The following is a 20,449-nucleotide window of genomic DNA, read 5'->3' on the forward strand; positions in this document are numbered from 1 at the left end:
TTTATATGTAAGCCTATGAGTGCAGTATTTAACTTTTCGACTTTATTGCAAAGAGGATAGCGCCCAGTTTCTGTCAGAGTGGGTTTCACATCAGTAACTAATGATTTCACTGCACTTCCAGTATGTATGAGAATGACATGAATTGGTACCAGGGACAGGCGAAACAACTTACCATTTGTTCAGCAAACACCGTTTATGTCGCTGCTTTCCGCGTGAAATCGGTTTGCTCTTAACTCTGTCAACGACATTCTTACACAAATCAGGAAAACGTGTTCTCAGTTAAAAAATGACATGACGGATGTCATTGATGAACTGAGGTAATGACATGTGGAAATATCATAGAGAACATATAACCATCAGAATATATTAATTGGGAAAATGGATGCAATAATTAAGGCTCAACGCTCACTACAAAGAAATTCCTACAGATGTACTCTAGCCACACTGCCTAGAGTTAAATAGCCAGAATGGGAGTGATGGTTGACATGGAAACCAGAAACTTGTCTGGAATGTTGTCATTCCGGAAACACTACATTATCACAAATCTACTTAAATAAGTTGAAAGCCATATATCAGATTGTTTGACTGTTATATCTACTTTACGTAGACCTAAAAGACCCTTTTCACTTTTAGTGCTCCTCCTATACTGTCTTTGTAAAAAGATCTGATTTGAACGACTTGTTCACATAGAAATGTCCACTAAAACACAATAAAAAAATCAAATCGACCTTTATTCAAAATGCCATGGCTTTTACATCTTTCTCTGCAATCCTATAAATTTTTTTAAACTATTTATATTGTCATGGAAGCAGACATTTGTTTTGAAAGAAAGTTGTCAAATAATGGTACAATTCAACGCAATATGTGAACCCGCCATATGTCCGAAATTTCAAAACCCACCCTGAAACGTCATATGGCTTCTTTATTGTCCACCTCTTCTGTGAATCACTATTACTGATACTGCATTTTCATGAACACCAGGAATGTGTTAACCATTTTTAAATAAGGACGTAAATTAACTCGACATAAATCTGCATGTACAATTCAAAAACCCAGAAGCATCCAAATTCGCAAAAGGGATTAATGATATTACAGTAGCGAGGAAGCCCAACATGTTTACTGAAGGGTTTAACTTCGTAAAGAAAGTACTTTCCTCTTGAGACATAGGGAGGGACAAACGGACATTGTGGCCATATATGCACATGATGTTTATAGGGGATTACTAGGCACATTGCATCACTATTTTCGTAAACTTGAATTCACAAGCGACTAAAGAAGCGTCCATACTCAGGACGTTGTTAATTGCATTAATAAGGCAATTATATATTCCCAAATAGGGGTAACAGATGCAGCCATCTTTGTTGAATTTACCTTTTTGTTGAATTTGCATGGGGTAAAATGCATCAGTACCATTGGAAATATTAAAGATACTTATATATTAAAATATCCAAAATTAACAAAATATTTTTACTGACGAACTACTTATCTGAAAACTCTTCGCAGATTTTATTCAACATTTGTTGGACAAGAAGATACTACACGAAGTTGGCTCCAACAAAAGTTGTTCATGATATGTCCACACTATATAGAAACCAAAACCAACAATGGGAAACACATGTTTAAGTATGACTTGACGTTAATGCACGTTGGTATAGAGTTGCTAGTTGCTCTAAGAACACATGTTTTAAATGTTAAGTACGTTGTGCTTATCAGCAAAACTTAACGACTTCTGTAATCGCATCACTTTTCAGATGGGTACATTTGTGCACATTCTACATGTGTACTTTATTCACAAACTTAGTAAGTCATGCCTATCGAGCTTTGTTCAAAAGGCGGTCAAAGTAACATACTTTTAGAATTACTAAAAAAACATTTTGTGCTCTATGCTCAATGCTTCATGGCCAACCAAGATTTTGTCATGATGGAAAGTTTCTTCATGATGAAACGAATGAACCACTCTCTTTTACTTGTTTTTTAAAGCCTCACTGTAGTGTTTACCCAAAGTTGTATATGCATATGAATATAGTAAAACGCATGCCGCCAAATGTATCATGCAAAGACACTGCTGTCCGCAGAGTCTTGCAAAATATGTTATAATAGAATGCTACCCCCTAATTTATTTTCGTGAGTCAGCATTATTTAAAACCTATCTTCCGGCTGCAGTTTACTCAACCATACATTTCTTATTTACCAATTTGTTTGAACTGCATCAAACATTGTATTTATTCAGTTTGTCTTTAAAGCCATGCTCACTTATGTGACGACGGCGATCAGGTATATAGGTTTAGACAACCGGAGTGCCCAGAGTACACCAGTGACCTTCGCCAGCTGGTAGCAGAGAAATTTAACCTGTGACAACCTGGGGGAAAGTAATCTGCATGGAAATAATAATTATAATAAGGACGAATTTAGACAAGAGATTTAAATAAGGAAGAAAATTGTTTTATTTTAAGTAACAGAGACAACTCATTCCATTCACGCGGTCCAACTATTTTACGTTAGTAAGACGAAAAGGTAGACTTTAAAATAGGCTTACGTGAGTTTAGTGGCTGACCACGCACATTGTATTGGTAGACATCTGATTGCCTCTGAAAATATCCGGAGAAACTAAGATGAGATGGAAAACTGTTACCTCAAAGGGTATTGCCGTAAAAAGAAAGGTACTAATAAATCAGGGAATAGTACAAAATAAACAGACACTTCTAAATAATTGAGAATTTAATGCAATTAATGATACCAATGTTTATACAAAATTTTCCATAGTTCATATGAATATTTATTTTTCCAATTTAACTTGTCGCTAAAGATTATATCGGGAAATTTAACATTAGATACTCTTTCAATAACTTTTCTTTTGCTAAAGCAAGACAGAATTGAAATAGAATGATAATTTTGGAAGTTCTGTAATTAATTAGACTTATACAAAGGAGTTACCTTAGCGGATTTTAAAATGTCTGGAACTTATCCAGAAGTAAATGATAACTCTTAATATCGGCAAGAGGTTGAGATAGTGGTTCCGAAACTAATTTAACTAGTGACATCTTTTTATCATCTACTCCACGGGCTGCAGATTCAAGATCCGCTATAACTGATTGTACATCAAGTGGACTTGCATTATGTAAATAAAAATCATTTGGGGTAGCATCACCAAGGCAGACAGTGTATATTTTGCTGGTGATAGGCATTGTTTCATCAATCTTCACCTCTTGCCAGTTTACCTCAGTTAAGGGGTTTTTTTTCAACTGTTCATTTAAATGCAATTTAACGCGACTAGTGTAAAATTATGTAGCATTAAAAATATTTACATAGCTTCTCAAATCCATTTTCTGAAAACTGTTTGTGTTTTCCAACTGATACTGTGCACAAAGCTCATGTCATGGTAGTAAGATGCACCTTTAAGGCTCTATATCTGGCCAAGTGAAGCGTCACAATATACACCGCAATAACAGTCATACAACAAAATTTACTGGTAATATGGAAATTGCTCATCGGCCTTCAGCACATTCACGTCTTATAAGTTGAATCAACATCATTCTATATTTTTTTATCTCAATCTGCGAAAGCCATGGAGTTAGGGAGAGTGCACGTTTTCAGACATATATAAATAGTTAGAATAAAACCGTAATTGCCTCACATTGGCAAGTGGCCTTATTTCACCGGTTATGTGTGATCATTTGCCAACAATCGCACTGTCATCACTGCTCTTGTTTACTCTCCATGGTGTAGTCTTTTGTATGAGTTAACCATGCAGCGATAGCCATTGCGATATCACTCTGAACTTTGTAGATATCGATAAATTCTAATTAAAACAATAAAAGCTGAAGCCGTAAAAGCTAACAGAAGAAAGACAAGTAAAACAGCAAATAAAGATAAAACCATGAAAAAAGGTCAAAGGGAGAGGATAGATGCTAGAGTATATCAAATACTTTGAGCTACATCAAATACTTTACTATTCCTCTCACATGAAAACACCCATGTATAGATAGTGTAAATAATTGTCAAAATTGCACGGGAAATTAATTAATTAAAGTTTAGCACGTTTTGGTTGATTAATCATCCATATGTTTGACTGTCTGGTATTTTCAATGACTGTTTAAATTTCAGTACAACTAACTAATTTTACTTCCAGATATGCACTGTCAACAGAAACACCGTTCGTTTCTATGGGTTTGATAAAGGTGGAACGATCATTTGTTTTAACAGGATCGTTGCTGGTGGTACCGTCAGAAGCAGCAGTTTACTGGTTAGTGACACCATTTACTGTGATGAAGACAAGTGGTACTTTGAGATATCATGAAGAAGACAGCAGGACCAAAGGCAGTAGTTTGCTGGTTAGTGGCACCATTTACTGTGATGAAGACTAGTGGCACTGTAGGATATCATGAAGAGGACAGCAGGACCAAAGGCGGTAGATTGCTGGTTAGTGACACCATTTACTGTGATGAAGACTAGTGGCACTGTAGGATATCATGAAGAAGACAGCAGGGCCAAAGGCGGTAATTTGCTGGTTAGTGGCATCATTTACTGTGATGAAGACTAGTGGCACTGTAGGATATCATGAAGAAGACAGCAGGACCAAAGGCGGTAATTTGCTGGTTAGTGGCACCATTTACTGTGATGAAGACGAGTGGTACTTTGGGATATCATGAAGAGGACAGCAGGACCAAAGGCGGTAGTTTACCGGTTAGTGACACCATTTACTGTGGTGTAGACTAGTGGTATTTTGGGTTATCATGAAAAATACAGCAGGACCAAAGGCGGTAATTTGCTGGTTAGTGGCTCCATTTACTGTGATGAAGACTAGTGGTACTTTGGGATGTCATGAAGAAGACAGGAGGACCAAAGGCAGTAGTTTGCTGGTTAGTGGGCTCTATTTACAGTGATGAAGACTAGTGACACTGTAGGATATCATGAAAAGGACAGCAGGACCAAAGGCAGTAGTTTGCTGGTCAGTGGCATCATTTACTGTGATGATGACAAGTGGTATTTTGGGATATCATGAAGAAGACAGCAGGACCAAAGGCGGTAGTTTGCTGGTTAGTGACTAGATTTACTGTGATGAAGACTAGTGGTACTGTGGGACATCATGAAGAAGACAGCAGGACCAAAGGCGGTAGATTGCTGGCTAGTGCACCATTTACTGTGATGTAGACTAGTGGCACTGTAGGATATCATGAGAAGACAGCAGGACCAAAGGCGGTAATTTGCTGGTTAGTGGACTCCATTTACTGTGATGTAGACTAGGTGTATTTTAGGATGTCATGAGGAAGACAGGAGGACCAAAGGCGGTAGATTGCTGGTTGGTGGCACCATTTACTGTGATGAAGACTAGTGGTACTTTGGGATATCATTGAAGAAGACAGCAGGACCAAAGGCGGTAGTTTGCTGGTTAGTGGCACCATTTACTGTGATGAAGACAAGTGGTACTTTGGGATATTATAGTGTTTGGTAGCCATCTTCTGAATATCGGAATGAGACAGTGAACTTATTAATGTTCCTTGTGGATTATAGTGACTAGTTTGATATGTTTTGATAGTACAACATTTACAGTGATGATGGTGAGTCGGGTAGTACTTGTCAATATTTAACCATTGGGCATTGGTTGTCGGTAACCATTTGTGTTTGTCTGTCTGTAGACACGACTTTTCCATGCATCTTCTTCCAAATACTTGGATTAAACTTACCACACATCTTGCTATCATCTGAACTTATGCATGTTTGAATTCACTGACAATCGGGTAATTATTATACATAAGTACGCCTATTTAGGACTTTACGTAACAGTGCTTTTCCTTGTAATAAGATTTTGTCCCTCCAACCAAAAACCTAAAGTACTGACACCTCATTTCCACGACTGCATTCAAACTGGATGTACCAGTAAAGGAATCAATACACATCACGAATGGCCCATGAAACAATCTATATAAAGCCAAACTAAACAACATTAAGTCCTATTATTTCTTTTAAGGTTTTTCTTTATCTTTGGAAAAGTTGTGGGATCGATGGGGGTATTTCAGACATCCAGAAACTAGTTGAGTCTGTTTACTGTGATGTTGGAAGTGGTACCTTTGTTTCTAGCAGTGAGATGTCAGATGAACCAGTGACATCCGAGTTGATTTGATGTTAGTTATATTATTCAATGTTTTAATGGGGATATAATGATACTTTTGGATAAACAGGGAGCAGAATTGAACCCAGTGGGCGGTTATTTGCATATCATTTGTTCGTTTAACTGTGATAATGAGTGGATTTTTAATTTTGGATTGGAAGTGAGGAACTTGAAACCAAGGTAGGGTAGTCACACTTTAATACTGTGATGATTAAGACAGCGGTGGTTTTGGATGCCCTGTGCAGAGTAGCGGTTTATTAGTCAAAGTACATGTACACTGTATACAGCGGGTTACATTGGTTGCCAAGGTTAGTAGTCACACATGACCGGTGATGGTGAGACAGTGGTAATTGTTCATAAGGACAGTACTTTGTATAATGGATTATTATTTTGAGGATAATAATGCTGATAGTTATTGACATTGCTGTGAAGATAATTATTGCGATGGTATTTAAGTCCACGTTGATCAGGGTAGTGATTTAAGGGTGTTGCTAGACAATGGTGTTAGTTTTAAAGTAAATTCTGGTGTGCCAAGAAATGAGTTACAATCTCTATCTCAATATATGTGTTACCATTCCTCAAAATCATTATTGTTTTTTCTAAAGCATTCTTGCTACAGGAGAGCAGGTCACTCTTACGCTCATTTCATATATAAGTTTTAATTTCAAACATATAAATAACTTTTACCTGGTTCAAAGGATAGTGAAGGGGATACTTGCTATAGAAATGCTTCGACAAACAACATGCAGGAAGTTTGTAGATTACCCTACTGTAATTGTTTGCGGGAACTTGGTGACGATAGGAGGTTGACTGTGCTGGTGTGGCCGTTTGCACAGTCTAACCTTCGCTGAAGACAAATTGTCGACCACCAATATGACAGTGGTGGTTTGCGGTGCTAATGATCGAACTGATGCTATTGTACATCAGGGAGTGGCACCTGTACTTTGTGGTGTTAATGAAGAACTACTACTATGGAGTGGCAATGATGATTTCTGGTGTTAATGAAGTACTAACGCTATGTTTCAATATTCTTCATGACGGAGTGGCAGTGGTGGTTTGAGGTGTGAATGAAGCAACTAACACTTTTCTCCTTGAGGGAGTGACAATGGTGTTTTGTGAGGTTAATGAAGAACTAATGCTATTCTTCGTGAAAGAGTGACTATGTGGTCGTAATGAGGGAACCGATGCTGTTCTTCATGAGGAGTGGCAGTGGTGTTTTGTGAAGCTGATGAAGAACTAATGCTATTCTTCGTGAGAAAGTGACATTGGTGCTTTGTGGTCTTAATGAGGGAACTAATGCTGTTCTTCATGAGGGAGTGGCAGATGTGGTTTGTGGTGTTAATGAGGAAAATGATACTATTCTTCGTGAGAGAGTGACAGTATTGGTTTGTGGTGTTAATGAGGAAACTGGTGCTGTTCTTCATGTAGAAGTGACAGTGATTGTTTGTGGTGTTAATGAAAGAACCAACACAAAGAATCATGGTGGTATTAATATCTATTCTTCTTGAGGACTAGGCAGGTTTAGTAATGAGATAAGTAATACCACTATTCTAGAGAAACGGACAGCTGTGGTATTGTTCTTAAGGAAGGGGCATTGGTTCTATTGGTGCTAATTGAGTAATTCTTTTAATCTTGAGGAAGGGACAAGTGGTTCTATCTGTGCTAAGTGAGGAAGTGATCCTTTTAGTCTTGAGGAATTGACAGCGGTTCTATTGGTGCTAATGGAGTAAGTAATTCTTGTAGTCTTGAGGAAGAGACAGTTGTTCTATTGGTGCTTATGGGCTAATTAATTCTTTTAGTCTTGAGGAAGGGACAGTGGTTCTTTTAGTCTTGAGGAAGGGACAGTGGTTCTATTGGTGCTTATGGACTAATTAATTCTTTTAGTCTTGAGGAAGGGACAGTGGTTCTTTTAGTCTTGAGGAAGGGACAGTGGTTCTATTGGTGTTAATGGACTAATTAATTTTTTTAGTCTTGAGGAAAGGACTGTGGTTCGGTTAGTGTTAATGGTATAATTAATTCTTTTAGCCTTGAGGAAGGGACAGTGGTTCTATTGCTGGCATTCACGTGGGGATTAAATCCATTAATCTTAAATTAGTCTCTTAAATATCGTTTTGGGTATTGACTTGATATGGTTGACTACAACGTGCCTTTTTTTGACGGCTTGCATACGAGTGTCTACTTCGACATGTGGATTCAGTAAGGGACAGTCATGCTATTTGTGGTAATGAATGGTTACTGTGGTGACGCTTCTTGTTTTTTCTACCAGTTTTATACAGTTATTATAAAACACAGTTCAGTAGTCACGAGAATGCGTGTATATTCAGTCAAACTTCTTGAGTCGGTCATTATTAATCATTATTAGCATTATAGTCGGATATTCGTTTCCTCTTCCCCCCACCCCCCAGTAAATCATCAACTAGAGCGTTTTTCGCGCTTGTCCCTTAGTACTTTGTAAAGTCAAGCCAAATCAAGGGCAGTGTATGAATGTCATGTGAATACACAGTGACCGAAGTAGGCGTTATATCTAATGAATATGACCTGGGGTTATTTTGACACCTAACAGGGTACATATGAACCCTGATATAGAAAAATCGCACGTCATTTCCCCCGGGACTGGTAGAAGCCTTTCCGTTAATGGAAGTCTTGTCGGATAAAGGATTTGAAATCTTGGTTGTACCTTTTGAATTTTTTTTCGCCTCCTACGCATGGATAATATACGCCTTTTTGCTTGATCAGGTGTAAGCAGTTTTACAACCAACTTGACTAGCAGTCTATTTGTAGTTCTTGGAGGCCTTCCTAAGCTTTCGTTTTGTCATTTATCGAAGAGTGAATGAATCATTCTTTTTACTTCGTTTAATTTCATAAATATCACTTTGGCATTCGTTGGCAATTGCCTCTGACCACAAAGTTGACCTTCCATCAGGTAGTGTCCCAAAATAGGACCCGGAAAATAATCGGATACACGCTTGAGTCGCAACGATTTTTATTTGAGCGCTGAGAGACGATCGAAAGCATGTATACGGGTAGGTTATATCTGGATCGTCTAGAGCTATTATTAGAGCACTAGCCAAGTTTAAGCAGTTCCACAATGTCAACGGCACATGTCGGCTTTCTGCGATTTATCTCCTAGCCTGTTGGTTCAAGTCTTTCTGATTTCCTTCAATCTTTTCTCAATTTTGGTTTTTGTCACGCCGCCATTTCTTGATAACGCGCGTCTTTAAAGCATTAATTCAGTTAGACAAAACAACAAGGGGTTATATTTATCACCGCATAGTGACAAATCGGTCAAGAGCCTATCACACCGATTATAGCCCGAAGCGGGCAGAGTATATCGTAACCCAGCAACAAGCAGCCATTTGGCAGCGTATAGTGATTGTCATACAGACTTTTGATCACTTGGTTTTTATCTCCTATCTCTGTATCTATATATAATCGTTTTCAAAGAAACAAAATAGGAGACGAAATCTGTTCGCCAAGAGATACAAATGTTATATTTCGATTAATTACGAAGTCTTCTGTCATTAATGTAATTATTTATGCGTCTGATACTTAAGAAAAGGGGCAAAGCCGTCTAGTATGTTGACCATCAATAGCTATATATCAGTCACCACATCCAGAGTCTGTGTACATGTATTTCTGCCATTATCTGTCAACTAACCAAACATGGACCACATTCAATTCATATAAATTCTAAACATTGCTTTTATTAAGTTATTAAAGTGCTTTTGCATTTAGTGAACATACTCATGTACATGTATCTGCTCTTAAATTTAAAATGGCTTAACAAGGTTAATGTTCAAAATTTATAAGGAATCAGTGCCATCGATCTATTCATCATGTTGAATTAGATCGCCACGTTGGATATATGAACAGTTGCAATCAAAGCGCAACTGAGATACATTTCTGATCATGGACAACTTATCAACTAGCATAGTACCGAATACTAATTAAATTATTCGCCTAGAACATTTCATCAATGAAAATTGTTCACTGTTGCTCTTTGCGTGAATCTGTCATAATTTCTCACTTTATATACTTCCTTTGTTCTTTGGTGGATTCTGTTCAACGTTAGTTTAGAAACTGGTCTTGCAATTACTAATCCGGAACGTCCGGAATGGCTAACGACTATTCGAATGTCTGTTACGACGCTTAGATCCAAACTGAATCTACTCGTATTATAGTCCATCGACTCATGGTGATGTGTTACCAAGAATGGCAACTTGTTATGCCTTCGCTTGTGGTGGATCAGTTGTTAACACTTGGATGTACTGTGTATGTGAATGATTATGGACAGTCTTTTCAGATAAAAAACAACCCATATTATTCTCTCATGCAAAGAGATGTAGTGACAATGTTCACTTTATTGAGCTTATGAGCTGGTAAAGTTAATCTACCAGATACACCTCACCCAAGTACTCACTTGTAGTTTCAAGCACAAATCTCGGTCATAGTATTACCTCAAGCTGGAATAATAGCATAACAGCACCAGTCTACAAAATGTTGTACCGGTACTGGAATTTCTGGCAAAACATACAAATTGATGAGAAGTTATTAGCAGAAATAATGTTTAATAACCAGTCAGTTCAACGAAACTAATGTTGTTTTACTTTCGGTGCGGACACCTTGTGGTCTTTATCCCAGTCACTGACTCATCCCTACTTCACGAATTCATCACAACTCTCTGCTAAAAACCACATTTACATGTACCTAGTCACGCACATTTAGACTTAGCTTGTCTACTTCGAGAGCATGTATGACACATGCCATGCGATGAGCTCGTACCCACAATTCAGTACTCAAACGCCACACATAATTTTTTTAAAAACCTGTAATGACTCCTCTCTCCCGTCGCTTGTAGTGGTTCTGGGTTATCCGAATTTCTTTCCCAGGGGAATACTTCTGGAAAAGCTAAGTAACTCTCACTCCTCCTAGCCTAGACCTTTTCGATCTTTCTCCTCCCCAGCGTAAGGGATTACTTAATATTATTAAGAACATGAACATAAGCAATTGCATTCATAAGATTAACCACTTTCTGTGTAGCGGCCGTGTATGACCGTTTTATGTTATAAATATTCTCGTGGACATGTAATATAACACTTAAAAGCCCAGGTGCTTCCACGCACAGTCCAATGTTATCGTGTTAACACGTGCATTTAAGTGGAAACCCCAAAAAGTGCTTATAATGCAATGAAAGACGAACACAAAGACGATAGTGTATGCACTCTGACAAATATATGAAGTAACTAATAAATGTCAGGGAAAGGCCAGTGAATAAGTGAGATAATAATAGAGAAAAAGCATAATGATACATACTTAAAAACTGAGTAATTTTCGGAAAACATGATAATAAGGGAATCGAAAGTCATTGAGATTCCAATGCAGATTACCTAACTGTACAAAATTAACTACTAATTGGACAAAAGATAACAACGTCAACATTTAAACAATATCCATGACACACATACCTCATATTTATCGATGCCATAATTTTCTAGGTTTATTTGCTGGCCAAAAAATTTGTTCCGGGTTCGACTGTAATTGACTCCGATACAGTTGTATATGCATGGTTTAGTGCTGCTAAACGTCAATTATCTACCATTAAATATGTCAGTCAGTTTGTTAATAAATTCGTAAATTAATATAAATTTACATATGTAGGTTACAAGTTTTCATGAGCAAACTTATATACAAAGGCTATACATGTATATTTGTCACCACGATGGTGTTTATTGACTTCTTGGGAGTAATTCCTTCAAATGCTCTAACAATTTTTCCCCAATGTACCGTAGACAAGTAGTTTCTGCCGTTTGTGGGGAGAGAATCCTAAATTCTTTTCAAAGCTATCCTACCATCACCCCGACCACAAAATAGAACAGGTGGCATTCACCAGTAATGAGCAAGTATGTACGGTGTCGTCACTGACGGGTTTTATTATATGACAACAAGTACAACTGTTGTCCGAAACCTGCAGTAGCAGTCAGATACATATACATTCCTCTGGAGTGAATCCGAAGGTTTAACGGTGAAATTAACACTAAGCGTACATAACTGTACTGTAAAGCGAAACCGAAAGCTGTTCAATGGAATTTGCACTGAGCAGATAGAAAGGTGATAAGACGCCGAAAGAAACGAGGAAATGAATGCGGTGCATGGTCACTAATGCGGAGCACAATAAAACTGGCAGTCAGACGTTTCAAGAAATGGTGTGATACAAGTGAATAAATGAAAATAACACGCAGCTTATTTTATGCTTTATTAGCTGGAAATCTATGACAAACAAGATCTTTACATACGCGATCAGCTCTTAGTCAACATCCTGCAGTGAACGTTGTTTCTCCATGAGACATCACTTGCTTTCCATTTGAACAGAATGATGCCCTGTTATTTAAAATGAAAATGAATTCAAATTTAGGACCATTGCTTTAAGTGTGGTGCCATGCTAGGCTTTCGGCACCAACTATGTTTTATAATTACAAAATCTCCCGCTTCAATAAAAGTTTACACTAATTTTTCGCTATCGAAAAAGACAGAAAGGTATTAACATTCTTTCGACCCACTTAACATAATACGCGAACAGTTTGACTAAGAAAGCGAGATTCACAACTTTTAGGAGTTACACTAGTCATGTACCATGTTTATTTATACATAATGTGTTAATATTTATTTGATTATTGTTTTACGCCGTACTCAACAGTATTTCTTTTATACGACGGCGGCCAGCATTATGGTAGCAGGAAACTGGGCAGAGCCCGGGGGAAAGTCACAACCATCCGCAGGATGATGACAGACCAGATGTGTAAATAGTACATATCCTTAGGGTATGTACAAATTAGTTTTGTCACATACATAGTTTTGATCTAAATGTGAGTACATTTAAACAAAGATGTGTAACTTACATGGTCTGAGTTTCTCCTTGGTAAATGTGAATGACCGTAAGGTGGATTGTGTCCGGGTATAGCCAAGCTGTCAACAGGCTGGCTGTTTTGTCATAGCTCAGTGTTACAGACTTAATCTGACCAATGGATGACGGAGTTATCACCATGTGAGACATTTCTTTCCCGGGCGCGAGAACTTCATCGTTCCTGACAAAATGAAAGTTTAAGCTATGTACTGACTGACGATTGCTTTACCAAAATTTCCTTGGGAAAAATAGCATCTCAACGACTGTTTCCAATTTACGAAAGTATGGGTTAGAATTTGTCTACTTTCGAGAGTAATTTCAAACTATTGATTATATAACATTGATTATACTTGGGGGTGTAAGCTTATAAACAACATTAAAAGAACACAGTTTTGCGCCGGAGACATTTTAAAAAGATTTGTACCTGTCAGTAAGCGGTATGCATTAGGTCTCTTTTATGACAAAATGTCTCCTTACTTGCTCACTGTTATGCGATGTGTATCTCCAGTCGTCCCATGAAGTGTCACTGTCATTTTACCGTTGAAATTTTCCGCAAACATTAACTTCACGTCGTAATGATAACCTGTAAAGTTTAAATCCACAGCTCGCTGACAACAAAACTGTGTGAGGTTCTTTGGGCTGCTGCCAAAAGCATGCATATATTATTATGACAAATTATACAAATTTCTTCAGTAATCCATGCATATATTTTTAAGCTTCGCTCTGCAAAATATTGCAATGGTGGAACTTACTGCAATACGGAACAGTCCCCTGTGTCGCTAAATAAAGTGACCCACGTCCTTGACCCTTGTCAGAGTGATAACCCATGGCAGAACACTGTCCGTGACATTCCAGGCACTTTCCCTCCAAAAAGTTCTCAGGGCTAGCACATGGATAAGCTTTGAAAGGACAGTGGGTGTTGATAGATTCGGTGAAGTACCTAAAAGAAGCCAAGTGGCTGCAAGAAGCAACCTTTTTTGCACCTGAAATTTCAAAGTGAACAGTATCAGTTAAGGCTTCTTCAAATGCAAGTTAGGCTCTTTATGAAAATGCACCCTTATAGTAAAAAATATTGTAAAATGTTTTACAAAATAAGTTCAGTCAGAAACATGTAACACGTTTCGAAGAAAATGTCTTTAACATCTTTAACATCTCTGACTGAACTAACGGAGTTAAAATATTACATGCTTTTTGAAAATATAGTAGATAAATAATTGAAAGACGTCAAAATGCTCAAAGCCCAACCGTGTTGGAAATACATCAGGGCATATTTTTAAATAATCGATATTGGTGCCGTCACTACCCTCTCTTTACTCTCTATGCTGTAAGTCGTTTTTTATATCGTATTCCTGCATAAACCAGCATTCTACGCATTTATTGTATGTTAAAGGTGATGTCAGCATTGCATTTTGATTAGTTCTACGCTAGTGACCTCTAATAATTTGTATAATAGTAACTATCATCAATGCTTTTTTTCTAATTTTGTTTAAGCCACGAAGCTAGGTGGCGTGTAAGTTGTTATACTTTTGAGTCATATATACACATTAAGAGTTAGAATAAAACTATAACTGAAGTAAATTGACAAGTTGCCGGATTATATGTGACTATTTGCCAAGTTTCACACTATCGCCATTGCTCGCATTTTACTCTCTATCCTGTATGTCGTTTTTTTGAATTCAAGTTCAGATGAGTATGGATAACGTATGTTTTTTTTCTAGCAGATATATTTTGAATTTAAAACTTTCATATATAAGGCTATAATCAGCAAAATGTGTAGTATAGCTTAATTATTAATCAACTAATAAAAGAAATTTGGACATAAACTTCGAACTTCAATCGAATCTAATTTAATCACACTCTTGTCGCTGCTTTCTTTTCTCGTCTTAACTCTATTATACTTAACTGAATACATATCATAAAATGCTTTTTTTAACCATTACAAGTAGTATTCCTACCAAGAAGGCCAATGGTGATTGCATTCCATGCCGTGCCCGTAATTTTATCGCCCAGAGAATTTTTACATCCAGGTTGATGGAAACCACCATTTGGATAGAAATCCACATGGCCCATAGGTTCCGGTGTGCCGAGTCCAAGACTGAAGATGCTGGAGCCGTCCGTGTGGATACAGTCAACGAAGTCGGCATCGGAGGGGTCTAATCGAACGGCAGGGTGGGTGTTGTCGAAAAATGGTCCAGCTGGATCCAAGCCTTAGAAAGCGGATGATAAATTTTGTGTTACGATGAAAATCTTGAATGTTTCTTTATGTAATGTGTTGTATTTAGATCCACAACGAAAAGTGTCCCCTTTTTTAAGGCTGACATATACATGCATGTGATTCAAATTTTTATCTATGAAGTTTTGTATATTAAGAAAAAATAGACGAAAACCTGCCTTACCCAGCTCAGGACATGCATAAGAAGTCAGATTTAATACCAAATATATTTTCACAAAACTTCGTAAGTTAATATCTGGAAATTGTCTTTGTAAATCACTTCGCATTATGGCGGTAGAACGTCATTTACGAAATACAAAAACGAGAAATTTAATAAATCGGAATGTTTTTTGAATGAGACCCGGTTTTGTTCACTCACCTGTTATCCTGCCCAGGTGAGTGACCCTCTCACCAATGTATCCTCCGATATGTGCGCCGAGACTGTGTCCGATCACGTGGAACTGAGAACTTGAGCATTCAGTCAGCTTCATGATGTAGTTGATCAGCTGTGCTATCTGCGCCCCGACTACACGCGTGTTGGCTGTGGCGGTCGTGTACGGTATTGCCGCGCCCTTTTCCCAGTCAACTGTTATCACGTTCATCGGGGCCTACAAATCAAGGTGTAATTTTCTCTGTGGGACACCATTATCTTGGCAAAACACCTCTCTTCAATGAGTACAAAGAATTAAGGAATAAGTAAAAGAAATCTCTGAGTTCATACACTTAACTTTACATACAAGTTCTTTTCGTGTGCATGTTCAATGCATAATAAATTTTATATGCCCTCTCGAGACCATATATAGTACATAATTTTCCGTTCAGCAAATTGCAATAAATCTACAATTCACCTGTTTCAGTAACTCAGTCACCATGTTCATAACCCACTCCAGATGTGCGTTGTCTGTATAACCATGTACAATGATCTTGATTGGAAGTTTGGCATTGAATGTAGAATTCGTAATGCTGTCGGGAAAGCCATAAAATACTTCTCCCTCTGTCGCCACCGTTGGGTTATCTCTGAACAAAAGTAAACAACGACATAAAACCGTCGGGTTATCTCTATAAACAGAAGTAAATATAGAAATGGAAAATACATTGCTGAGTATAAGGAGGTTTTTAAAGAAGTTGTTTCACAATTATGAATTAATCATCTCGATTTTACATTTCCTATTTGAGTCTTAATCTGGTTTTACAGTTCATATGACTGCATTTCAGCTATAACGAGTTTCTTTTCATTTACCTGATAGGTCTATATACACAATGTCCTTCTGTATCACATGGGGAGATTAAGAATTTCTTCCATTTTCTAGGACAAGCGGGGCCTGCATGGCTCAAACCCACCCTTGGACAACGAATTCGTAGATTCCACGTTCTTACTCTTTCTGGGGCCTTGATGACTACAAGCGGTCGATGTTCATATCATCACTTCTCTACGTCACATGTACAATCTTCGTCACATATTTCTACATACCATATAACTCAGGGTTCCTCCACCCTGATTTAAGAGATTCAGAAAGTCTCACATAAATATGCCGCTTTACTTTTTCCTCAAAGGTCGTGAACACTGGGGATAGCTTAGAGCTTGTGACCGAGATTACTGTATGACATGGGGTATATTGACCTGGTGTACAGGAAGAACCTGGTGCCGATGTCAGCAGGACTGGCTGGTAGAACGGAAAGGGGACGGTGGGTGCTCCAGAAGGGTGACCCGTCCTCAAAACACCCCAGCTCACCATAACACACACGACTTGTCTCCAGAAGGAAAGCTAAAAGGAAAAGATTAGAGCAGAACATAACAAATGCTTTGATGCAACGATGAGATTCCAATTACAAAAGAATAGGCCAGACATCAAACATAAATTGATGTACTTTTAGAAAACCGAGAATATCGAAAGTTTAGGGATACAGCCATATCGTTTCGTTGCACTTGCAAAAGTTGCAGTATCTGTCTGGTGATACTGAACGATAAACTGTGATATATGACCTTTGATTTATCCCAGATAAGTTGAATAGAATTTAGCAGAACAATCAAAATTGTAATGCTTTTACCTATTTTTTTTTATGATATACCTAGAGAAGTTCACCACAGAATGATACAATTTAACACCTCACACTAGAAATCAACAGTACAGACATATACAACACCAGTTCTATATCTGTTATGAAGTATCATGCCATTGGAATGATGTCACCTTACCACCTTATTGTGCATGTTGCAGTGGCACTTGGTCGTGTAACACTAAAGGTAATAATGCCTTAATTTGATATTGACAAACAATGGGAAGACATCCTCACTTGTTAATGTGAGAGTTCCTCACAGAGTGCTAGTCAAATGGTGAACATTCCGTTTACATTCACGTGAAACAGTTTACTTACCATGTGAAACGCCAAGAAAACAGACAAAGGCAAACCACGTCATCTTGGATCAAGGCTTCCGGACAAGCACACGCGTGAGAAGCTTTACTGTACTGAAAATGGGTCAACGTCTGCGATAAATCGCTGCGCAGTTCGTCTGGATATGGCTAGCATCTGGTGAGGGCTTTATGCAAGCATATCAAATGCATGAGAAATCAGTAGTATAAAAAACTTAATTGAATAGTGCCATCTTCTGTATTTCTGCTTTTAGCTCCTGTGTATTGATGGATTTGCGTAGTCATATACTACAAAGTACATCTAAAATATTGCTTGTCTGATGACATGTACATGCTCTAAACTTGAAAAAAATCTATATCTTCAAAATATATTTCACGAATATAGTAAAAATATTCTTGAAATTTTTTCGAGGACCTGGGACAGCCTCAGATAGTTGCTTTCGCCTTTTTCTGCATACGATTTAAAATCTCAAGTTATACACTATATTCACCACCAGAATCTCAAAACTTCTAGGAATGCAGGTTTTACAGCCTTTGAGACATATTATTCACATGGGTGAGGTAAAACAGGCCGTCCCACTTACTGCCTCTTATCTCACACGGTAACTTATACCTACTATACCCTCTGCTCACACCATGTACTGGCATATGGTGTCTTTCCCACCAAGCAAATCCTTGCCAGATATCACTTCTTTTGGGTTTCTGAAAGTGTAGATAGACATAAAGTTCTTCTCTACACTCATTTTGCTGAATTCTTGACCTTCTATGTATGTGGCAGCACAACGATTAACAGCGGAACAAATTTTGCTGTGTATGTTGCCTCTTTTATCCCACAAGATGGCCTGCTAGGGATGACCTGTTCGGCGATCTATGATAGTGGAATTAAATAAAGAAAAAAAGTAGTAAAGAGTAAAGAGGAAGGAGTTGTTTGAGTAGAGAGGTGGAAACTGTCCTAATCGGCCACAGCCATATCTTCTGGGTTGTTTGGTTATTCTATAAACTCTCTTCTAATCTGGAATTCTCAAGAGGCCATTGTATACTCCACGTCAGAGATCCCGGAAACGCGATATCGTGTCACTCGTGCCCATCGCTTATATGGCCAAAGTTCAAAACAGGGTTTTCTTTTCTTTTAAAGAAAGTGTAACATATTTGCAAGATCTACACTTTTCGAGGGCAACAACCACCCCATCTGTGGAATCGTATTGGAAATTTAAGAATAGTTATCTCCCGTCAGTCAAAATATCGTTTTGATTTATTTCCTGACATTGCTCGGAATGTATCTATACCGTTTTTTCTTCAGCAACACAGGCAACTAAACAGCTATTTTTTAAATTTATTATCCGCAAAGAAAACATAAGAGACACGCCATCCAGTTTTGACCCTGTGTAGTAGTGGTCAGTGGCGTCAGTCTGTTCGTCCATCAGCTTATTCAGCTGTCAGTCAGTCCATAGCTTGTGAACACTCTATTTCTTGGACATTTATAGCCACATTTACGAAACATGCCACATGTACACTTAATCAGTGGGAAGAATGCTTTTTTCGGCGACCTTTACGGTCTTTGGGATCATTTAAGTTATAAATTCAACCAGGGCTGTAAACACAATATCTTTAAGAAATTTCCATTTAACCTCTATCACGTATGCATGCATTTACGTAGAAGAATCTGTTGTTTTTCACTGACCTTGATCTAGTTTTTTTTAAAATCTGTGAGCAATGGTCTCCATTGGCTTATAAACACTATCGTGCAGAACACATGTAAAAAGGTTCACCAAACTTAGATATTTTGAGGAGCCCCATTCTGTGAGCTTGGCCATTCCCTAGAAGTCATTGGAGAGAATGTGTAAACATGATATCTCTTGAAGCCAATAAGCAGTTTCATCAAGCTTGTATCATATGTGTATATATTCATGTAGAATCGTATTATCTTTTTTACATTGACATATATTATGGTCACCAGTTTCTGCATTAACTAAATCTGGATCTCGAAAAAGACATTCGTCTGCCAGGCGTCAGCCAATTTCCAAAGCAATGTTCAACACATACCGCACAATTAAAGAACTAAGAAAGTATAAGTCATTAGAGTGGATTTGCACAAATGAAAGCAACAGACAGTTTTCACCCGATAACAGAAAGATGCAAGGGATGTTAAATCGATATCCAGATAGTGTACAATGCTAGTCCATAAGTTGCCCTTAATCAAAGCATGTATCTCAGTTGATTGTTGCAGATGCAACTGTTCATGTGTCGAATGCTCTTATTCAGCAGGATGAAAATATATCCTCTTGCAACTGTGATAAGGTACAGTTACTGCGTTAGGTAATACTACTCGATATTTTGCTGATAATTTTTCAAAAGATAAAGTTTTTGTATCTTTTTATCTAAAAACCACCCATAAGATTGGTCCCTTTGTATGGTTTTAATGTTTTTATATGTTAAATGCGATTTGAGTCATTCTAGACCAATAACGTCTAATGAACTGCAATTAACATCACCAGAATTGTTTTACTTAAGCTAAGCTAAGGTGCGAGAAGTCGTGTAAATTGCTGCTATTGAAGTATATACATCGACAGTAAAAATAAAAACCATAACAGAGGTAAACTGATAATTCACCATAATTAACCGGTTGCGTGTGACCGTTTGCCAACTATCACACTGTCGCCGCTGCTCTGGTTTTATTCTCTATGCTATAGTGTTTTACTTTTAGAATGAGTAAAATATGGAAATCACAATTATCACAAATTTCAGCGGATGTACCAAGAGCAAAGCTTGCCAAAGGCAGCTGAACAAGATGTTGTAAAACAACGAAGGGCTTGTTAAATGAGTGCTTTTGTTGACTGAATTATTGTCATTATTGT

At 37.8% G+C, this 20,449-nt stretch overlaps 1 protein-coding gene across 1 annotated transcript; it reads right to left on the bottom strand.

Moving 5' to 3' along the window:
- Positions 1–12,350: 12,350 nt before the first annotated feature.
- Positions 12,351–17,699, bottom strand: LOC135471542 (inactive pancreatic lipase-related protein 1-like). The gene is made up of 9 exons (XM_064750810.1): positions 17,599–17,699; positions 16,844–16,988; positions 16,071–16,239; positions 15,602–15,830; positions 14,966–15,217; positions 13,763–13,993; positions 13,488–13,593; positions 13,006–13,191; positions 12,351–12,487 (listed from the first exon to the last, which is right to left on the bottom strand). Exons 1-9 carry the CDS (start codon positions 17,639–17,641, stop codon positions 12,418–12,420), a joined length of 1,431 nt encoding a protein of 476 aa, XP_064606880.1. The 5' UTR covers positions 17,642–17,699; the 3' UTR covers positions 12,351–12,417.
- Between the last annotated feature and the right edge of the window lie 2,750 nt (positions 17,700–20,449).

The sequence above is a fragment of the Liolophura sinensis genome, chromosome 7 (genome assembly GCF_032854445.1).
Source record: "Liolophura sinensis isolate JHLJ2023 chromosome 7, CUHK_Ljap_v2, whole genome shotgun sequence".
In the NCBI taxonomy this organism is placed as follows: Eukaryota; Metazoa; Mollusca; class Polyplacophora; order Chitonida; family Chitonidae; genus Liolophura; species Liolophura sinensis.